Below are 8,985 nucleotides of genomic sequence, written 5' to 3' on the forward strand. Positions count from 1 at the left end.
GGGAACAGGGGAAAGAGACCCTGGCAGCCCTGTACCACAGGAAGAATGTGAAAATTGTCTGTTCCCACATCCAACACTTCCGAATTTTTTGTCTAATGCCCTTCCTTTTTCCTCACCCTGTCTTTTTTTCCCTTTCTTTTCACTCCTTTTCTTCCTGCTTTTCATTCCTGCCTGTTCTCTTTCAGTTGTTGGTGTTACTGTTTTTGCCTTTCTCCACCCCTGTTACTCCTGCCCACTGTGTTTCTCTCTCATTTTTCCTTTTACCTGCACATTTTCCTCTCTTTATTTCCCAACTTTTCTGCTTCTGCTCCTTGATTATTTCTTTCCTTCCAGCACTTTCCTCTGTTTTACACTCTCATCCCTCCACTCTCTCCCTCCCCCGAATCATCTTGCTGTTCTTTGCTGCTGTATCATTTAATGCCTTCTTTGATACAGCCTACAGCTTAATGATTATTCGGAGGTCAGGCGATGCAGGTGCCATGAATTTCACTAATCCAGCTCTGAGAGCCTCTGTCCATAATCACTCCTCCCGTTCTACAGGGGCTGAATCCTAATTTGTCATTAGCCAGTCCTCTCACTGCAGCACTACCAAGAACTTTTTGCCCAGAGGAGACAATGAAGTATTCATTAGCCAGGGGGAAGACGGAGGGGAGGGAGCAGCGGCTGCACAGAGAGTTCTGCTGAGGACTGTTGAGAAAGGAGTCGCTGTGCCCAGCTTTCCTGGGGCAGTGGGAAGGGGGAAAAGGGGGAAACAAGGCAACATGGCAAGTGGGTTGTGCAAAAAGTGAATGTGGGTTGCATTGTCATTTTCTAGGAGTTGTTCCAGGGCTGCAGGATGTGGAGTTGAAGGTGCTGACACAGCAGCTGTGGGAGTGGTGGGGCTCAGGGGTGGGTGAGTGGGGCTGATTTTAAGGGAGAGACTGCAAGAGGTGGTTAATTAGCAGCAATCTTTTGGGTTTGTTTAAGGAGGAATAGTTTTAGCAGCTTTGTCTCTGTGCATCCTGGCTTCCACCCTCTTTTCTGCTGTTCTGAGCTCTGCACCACAAGCAGAATTTGCAGCTTGCTTTGCCTTATCCTGTTATGGGTCTGTTTTTTAGAGGGTGGGGCCAACTGCCAGTGACCTGAAGAGCAGTTTTCTCCTGCTAGCCTGGGAGTTCTGCTGCCCTTGTGATGTCTGATAGCCCCACAGCCTCTGGCACGGCTTTATCAGCTCCATTCCCATGTCACTGTAGCACTGCTGGGATCCTTGGCAGAACACCGTGCCTGTATCAGCTCCTAGAGCAGAGTGAAGAGAGAGAGATCAGATGAGCATTTCTAACTGGTAGCTATTTCTTAGAAGGCTTTTGCTCATCACCAAAGGAGTAAACAGCAGATGAAAGATTCAGTCTAGAAATAGACTGGAATAGCTCCCAGATGCCTCAGCAGGGTATCGATGTTCCGAGAGCTCTGCCTCAGATATATCCCTGAAAACACTGTAGCTCCAGCAAGATGCCAACACCAAGTCCCTGTGAGGCCTTACTATGCTAATTCTTCCTTCTCCCCACCTGCAGGACGATACAGGAATGGCTTACCCGAGTCCAGTCCCTGCTCTACTGCAACGAGAACGGGTTCTGGGGGACCTTTCTGGAAAGCCAGCGGAGCTGCGTTTGCCATGGTGGCACCAGTCTGTGCCAGCGCCCCATCCCCTGCATCATCGGGGGCAACAACAGCTGTGCCATGTGCAGCCTTGCCAACATCTCCCTCTGCGGCTCGTGCAACAAGGGCTATAAGCTTTACCGAGGCCGCTGTGAGCCCCAGAACGTGGACTCCGAGCGGAGCGAGCAGTTCATCAGCTTTGAGACGGACTTGGACTTCCAGGACCTGGAGCTGAAGTACCTGCTGCAGAAGATGGACTCTCGTCTGTATGTGCACACCACTTTCATCAGCAACGAGATCCGCCTGGACACCTTCTTCGACCCGCGGTGGCGCAAACGCATGTCCCTCACCTTGAAGAGCAACAAGAACCGGATGGACTTCATCCACATGGTGATCGGGATCTCCATGCGCATCTGCCAGATGCGCAACAGCAGCCTAGACCCCATGTTCTTTGTCTATGTCAACCCGTTCAGTGGGAGCCACTCAGAGGGCTGGAATATGCCTTTCGGGGAGTATGGCTACCCGCGCTGGGAGAAAATCCGCCTCCAAAACAGCCAGTGCTACAACTGGACCCTGCTGCTGGGCAACCGGTGGAAAACCTTTTTTGAGACCGTCCACATCTACCTACGCAGCCGGACTCGGCTGCCCTCCCTCCTGCGCAATGAGACCGGCCAAGGGCCCGTGGACCTTTCTGACCCCACCAAGCGCCAGTTCTATATCAAGATCTCAGATGTGCAGGTCTATGGCTACAGCCTGCGCTTCAACGCCGACCTCCTGCGCAGCGCAGTGCAGCAGGTCAACCAGTCCTACACGCAGGGCGGGCAGTTCTACTCCTCCTCCTCCGTCATGCTCTTGCTGCTGGATATTCGGGACCGAATCAACCGCCTGGCGCCTCCAGTGGCCCCGGGGAAGCCCCAGCTGGATCTGTTCTCTTGTATGCTCAAGCACCGCCTGAAGCTCACCAACAGCGAGATCATCCGAGTGAACCATGCACTGGACCTGTACAACACCGAGATCCTCAAACAGTCTGACCAGATGACAGCCAAACTCTGCTAACCCCGGACTTAGCAATGGACACCTTGGTGATTGATCTTTTTGCTGTATAAAAAAAAAAATAAAACAAAACAAACAAACAAACAAAAAAACCAAAAAAAAAACAAAAAAAAAAAAAAAGAGGAAAAAGTAAAAAGGAAGAAGGAAAAGTGGGGGGAAAGGAAGGAAAAGAAAAGGGGAAAAATAAGATTTGTAAAATGTAATTAATATACAAAAGAGAAAAAAAAAGAGGAAATTCTTCATTTGTTGAAAACTAAACCCGTTCTAGCAGCTGTATAAAACTGTCAGGCATGTTTGTTATTTCTATATCCGTCATAAAAGGGTAACACCGTACTCTCTCTTGACCTTGGGGGTGTTGCTTGCGAGTCCTCAGGGGCAGAAGAGGAAATAAAGGGAGAAGCAGAGAGAGGGGCAAACTTCTGTACTGAACTGTCAAGTTTTCTGCTATGCAGGTGCCAAGACAAAGAGACATAAAAAAAAAAAAAAATCAAAGCAAACAAACAAGAGTTATATGTAAATGTAAAAGAGCTACCATTATTCCTATAGTGGGAGTAAATGGTTAAAGATAAAAGATATTTCTTCTGTTGAGATTTATGCCAGCTTTATATTGAGTTATTCCCACAGCCTGTGCTGAGCTTTGCTGGAGGACAGGAGGGGATGGCAGCCCCTGGGGAGTAAAACTGATGCCTCCTTGGTGGGACCACACAGAAGAGGTGGAGGGTGGGTGAAGGGCTCAGGTGTCCTCGCTTTGGGATTTCCATCTTGGAAGATGTTTCACCAGAGGTAGAGGCTCAGCAGATGCTGGAAAATGGGATGTGTGGGGTTGTTTAGCTGACCTGCAGTTTGTGCCCTGCATCGGGCTGATGTTGCCCTCTGTGGTGCCAGAGGAGGAGCAGCACCTGTAAATCTTCACTCACTCATCTTTAAGGCCTTTCTACATAGTCCCTAAAGCAGAGAAAGCCAAAATCATAAAGGCAAAGCTGAGTTTGTCTTTCTGCCTCAGGTGCTGGGTTTTTCAGTAGCACTGGGTAACCCTCATCACCACAAAAACTAAAGCACAATGCAAGGGAATACATTTCCAAGGAAACCTGGAGACACTGAAGGGTACATAGGTCATTTGTGTTCATTGGGAAAGGAAAAAGTCCTTTTTACTTTCTTATGTTTCTGTGGCTGTGAATAATATCCTTGTCTCACTTACACTTTGTCCACAAAAAAAAAAAAAAAATTACAGCAAATATATGAGAACATTTTATGAAAATATATGCAAAATTAGTAAAACGGAGGGGTGGGAGGGAAGAGCACAACAACCAAGCCTACCCTGAGTTTGCAAGGATAAAGCCAAATTAAAAAGAATTGAGTTATCAAAAAAAATACTAAAATAACCAAAAGGTGGGTAAATTTTTTTGGAATGTGTGTGGACATGTGTTTGGATTTAAATGAAAAATAGGATGTTGAATGGAGTGTGTGAATGTAGGATCAGCTGAGCTGGGTGATGAAGCCTGAGCACTGTGGGAGGTGAGTAGTGAGGTGTTTCTCTTAATTTCACTGTTTTTTTTTAGTTAAAGTGGATTGAGAAGTGCTAGTGAGAGATTGGAATTCCTGCCCTCCAGAAAGGGAGAAATAAATCTCTGATCCTGATGGCTTCCAGAGCTGGAGGAGCATCCTGGGGAAAACAGGTCTGAGCAAGGGGCACAGCCCTGATCCAAAGACCAAGATTCAGGTTTGGCTCAAGATTTAACATGTTGATTCAACTGACCTCCAAATAGTCTTGTAGGAATTTTGACTTTATTTGAAGACTTTGGCTGAGATTCTAAGACTAACATCAGTTCTGGAAAGACCTGAATGCTTTGTGGTGTTTGTCATGTGTCACCAGGGACTTGGGCAATTAAGGCTGGCTTCAGGTTTAATTCGTATGACTTAGGTTGATCTCATCCAAATTCCCTGAGAAGGACCTGGATGCCTTAAGGAAAATATGCATTCATTGAACTCTCCTCCTGAGCTACCAATTGAGGGCATAAGAGAAGCAATTTGAGTAATCAGTAAAACTCCAAAAAGGGGGATTAGTCACAAAAGTCTGTCTATTGGAGAATGGGTATCAGAAGAAGAGCTGGGTGAATTAAACAGCAAAGATGTTTATAGGGACATTTCCTTTAGTAGTAGCTTTTTTTCTCTACCTCGTATCAAGATCTCTCTCTCCCCTGGGCAGCCCACACAAGAGGCCTCAGGTTGCCCATTTTTCCCAGTGTTTGTTTTTCATTTGCCTGGTCTTTGCTTTGTGTAGCAGAAAATCATATTAGACGCCACCATTCCAAGAGTGTTCTTTATAGATGTGACATTTCTGCCTCAGCTTTCTGATAAGAGAACATTTGGCAGCAGTCGTATGCATGGAGGTGAGTTTTAAGCAAATAGTAGAGAGTATTCATGGGAAATGAATGTCAAATTTGTAATTATCAGTAGAAATAATGTTCCTGACAGTTACATCCATCTAAGCAGGGAATAGAAATGTACTGTTTAAATTACATGTATGACCCAAAGAGCTGACACTGGAAAGAACTATAGCTCTAAAAATACTGACTGCTGTTTCTGAGCAGCCTGAGCTGCAGCCTGCATGCAATGATGGGATTTGCTCATGGCTGGGAATAGTGACCGTGCCAACACAGAGTGAAATTAATTCGATAAATTCCTTTCCTTTGAGATAAGAATCCAGGTCTAGTGAGTAGAAGACAAAGAAGCTGCAATTAAATCTCAGATCTCATGGGTTACTAGCAGCACATTACCTAAAGTTCGCCTGGTGTTTCGGAACTGGTAGGGATAAAATCAATTGCCCTCATGTATCTTTAATGATGACTTGGGATGAGCAGCCCCCAGAATTTACTGCCTTCAGCAACGAGGGCAACTCCATAAACCTTAAGCAAGGTTTTGGGTGCCAGCACAACATTAAATCCTGGCTGGCCCATCCAGAACCAAGTGGATGGTGTGGAGCTGAGAGAGGCACGTGAGGTAACATTCCCATCATGGCTGGGAAGGGGGAAGCTGGAGTGTAGGGAAACAGTGCAGGAAGAGGAAAGGAATTTTGGCATAGACATGTTCACCATATGGAACTCACCTTGGGAGTACCTGATGGTGCACCTAAATATGATGGCACATCAACACCACACAGTGGAGCCACGTTCCAACGTGGTTACATGAAATTTTGTGAAGGAATGCAGCAAAAATGCCAAGAATAAACTCCCATGTCCTTCAAGGTAGGGAAGATGAAGCTATTTGGCAGCTCTACCACAATTTTGGGCTCAAAGCTTATGTCACTGAGAAAATGGCAAAAAAGCCAAACAAGCCAATCAAGTGTGGCCTGGGTGATGCTTTTGATGCTAGGAAATAAATTAAACAGGGCACATGCTCTGCTTCCACTGCTCAGTCCCAAAAGCCCTTCCCCAGGTAAGGGGCAGTCTGTGACAGCCAGATCCAGAAACATCCCCCAGGTTTGGTTTAGGGAATTTGTTCTGCAGGCAATAGGAGATGTGGAGGCATCTGACATCTGTCTCAGCAAGAGAAAGCAGTTCAGATCCCCCAGGGAGGCCACACCAGTGCTACAGTGGGGTTAATGGGCTCCTGAGGAAATGATGGTCATAAAAATGTGTTTGACAAGACAATGACTGGAATGGAGGGTAATTAACAGAGCAGAATTAGGTGAGGCCAGGAGAACACTTTCACCATAGAACTTGACCCACTAACCTGCATCATCAGTGGGTATTGTTGTAGAGTTTAATGATAAAAGGGATGTTCATACTCTCAAATCAGAGTAGCCATTCTCTGACTGTATGAGAACAAAACCCAGCTTCCTTCCTTGGCACAAGAAGGAGTTAGGGAGCAATTCATCAGATTGTCCAGCTTGCTCCTTGCTGTCATTAGATTAGGGACCACATGAAAGCTGGAGCTTCAAAATAACCCAGAGGAAAAAAGAAAAGCCAATGCCAGGTGTCCCAAAGCCAAAGCATGGAAAAAGCAGAAGGTAGGGCAGAGTCCCGCTTCCCTTCAGATGCAGAAGACTTCTGGGACCACTTTCCTCCAGTCACATGACAGAAATGCACTGGGAGCTTGCCAAGAAATCTGCTCTTTTTAAATTATTCAAATTTAGGCTCACCAGCCGGTGTGGCAGAAAGCAAAAGACGTCAGCAAGTCTTATTAACATGCTGATGCTATGGCTTCTGGAGTGTGCTGAATGTCCATTTGGATCAGGGCTAAGAGCACAGCATGGAGTTGCCACGGAAACGTGGGTAGGCCATTATTAGCTATCACATGGAATCATCAGGAAGAATCTGGACCTCAGCAGATTTGGCCTCCTCAGGGGCAAAGGGCACATCCCCAGAGACCCCCCCAGTCAGGCCCAGTGACCCCCCTGCACAATTCCAGGAACAACCACATTCTGGAGCAGAAATGTCCTCTTGGAGGGATGAGAAGTAGGTGGACAAGAAAGGGGAGGGGGCAACAAGGGCAGAAAGCAGAGAAATAAATAAAGCATGGAGATCATCTCCCCTTTTTCTTTTCCGTTCCCTTCCCTTCCCTTCCCTTCCCTTCCCTTCCCTTCCCTTCCCTTCCCTTCCCTTCCCTTCCCTTCCCTTCCCTTCCCTATCCTGGAAGCCTGGCTGCTCTTACATAAAAGAACACAAGAAATCTGCTACTTTTTGAGATGACAAGGCTTATGCCAGTGACTTCAAAGAAATCAAGAGCAGCCCCAAGGCCCTGGCAAATCAGATTAATGGAGTTTGCATCTTCTTGGGTGGGCTGCACCTGGGATGAGGGAACTCCAATGCTCCCTTAAAGCCATCCTGCTCCCTAAAGCTGTCTCAGGCCATGCTAAACCAGGAATCTCTTTCCCCAAAGAGAAACATGGGCAAGTAAGAGAGGCTTCTTGGCTACTTGCCCAGCCTCCCTTCAGAGCCAGAATCCTGTAAGCAAGCTGTGATGGACTTCAGCTGCCATGGATGGGATGTTCTTTTTAGCTCTTTAGCCCACTTGCTAAAACATGGCTCAGGAGGACATTTGGCAGATGGTGCCTCCTGCACAAGGGTGTAGCAAGATCCCCAGCCTGGCTGCTCAGTCCCAGTGCTGCAGGAGACACGCTGGGTGCCAAACCCAGCTCTGTGCTCTGTCTCCTAAAGCACTCTCCTTGAGGAATTTACCCTCATTGAAAGGAAGAAATGGCACAAGGAGGAGGTGCTGCAGGTGTGAGAGTAGAGACACAGGAGGATGGTCTGTGGTGTGTGTGTTGGGGAGAGGCTGAAGGGAGACACAGCAGACAAGGCATAAGGAGGTCACAGGGGAGACACTTCCATGTTCTTTCTACCTTGGAAAAATTTGAAATCATAGATTAACCCTGTTGGAGCCAGTCAGATTATAGACTTCTTGTCCAAGAATCTACACATCAATTATCTCACTCTCAAAATTTCTTTGCCTTCATCTAAATCTTCTCCTAATGTCACCAAAATGATTATTCATCTGTGAATTAAATAAATATGGAAACCAGTGAGGACTAAAATACTATATAAAAGCCTTGTTGGACACTTCAGTCCTTCCTCCTGAATTTTTAACTGGCCCAAGATGGGTGCTTTGTACAAATACATTGTTCAACCGAACCTTCCTTCAGTGTAACAAGAAAAAAAGGCAAATTATCCAAGTCTCTGCTCCTTGGATATTAAAGACATCTTCAGGAACAGCCCCAGGTACTGTTACCCATCTTTGTGTACCCATCCTGAGCATTTAGCTGTAGAGCAGTGCAATCTCCAGGTGGTTCCTGTTGACCTCCAGCACCTGCTTTTAAGCCAAGAAGGAAACTTGACCTTGTGTAGAGACCTAAAAAAAACAGACCATGGGTTCCTCCCCAGGAGAACTGCAAAAGGTATTGCTGGAAAAAATCACCACGGCAGCAGAATCTGTGGAGGAGTGAGATCTGGTGAAGTGACCCCTGAAGAGATACAGGCAGGCACAAAAGAAATTGGATTACTGACCTCAGTGCTCAGGGAGGACTCCTTTCACTCCCCCAGCCCATCTTGTCTCTCATCACCTCCTCGTTTCAGTTTTGGCTCAGTGATGAACAAAGCCAGCCCATTAGATATTATATATAACACACAACATGCAAGCACAGCTTAAAATAATATTTTAATGCTGAAAAAGTCAACTAAATCAAGCTGAGCAAAAAAAGCAAAATGAAATGGGAAAAGCACACCAGCTCATTTTGTTTATTAGGGATGTTTTTGCCAGTGATAAATCGCTGTGAGATACCTTAATTTTTAACTACAC

General features: G+C 46.3%; 1 protein-coding gene across 2 annotated transcripts in view; it reads left to right on the forward strand.

The window, feature by feature from the left end:
- The window catches only part of BRINP1 (BMP/retinoic acid inducible neural specific 1), an 87,049-nt gene extending 83,767 nt beyond the window's left edge, over positions 1 to 3,282 (forward strand). For both annotated transcript variants that reach the window (XM_048325370.1, XM_048325371.1), the window contains exon 8: positions 1,551 to 3,282. In XM_048325370.1, the coding sequence (XP_048181327.1) occupies positions 1,551 to 2,691 (1,141 nt within the window). In that variant the 3' untranslated portion in view covers positions 2,692 to 3,282. The remainder of the gene's footprint in view (positions 1 to 1,550) is intronic.
- Positions 3,283 to 8,985: the final 5,703 nt, after the last annotated feature.

The sequence above is a fragment of the Corvus hawaiiensis genome, chromosome 21 (assembly GCF_020740725.1).
Source record: "Corvus hawaiiensis isolate bCorHaw1 chromosome 21, bCorHaw1.pri.cur, whole genome shotgun sequence".
In the NCBI taxonomy this organism is placed as follows: Eukaryota; Metazoa; Chordata; class Aves; order Passeriformes; family Corvidae; genus Corvus; species Corvus hawaiiensis.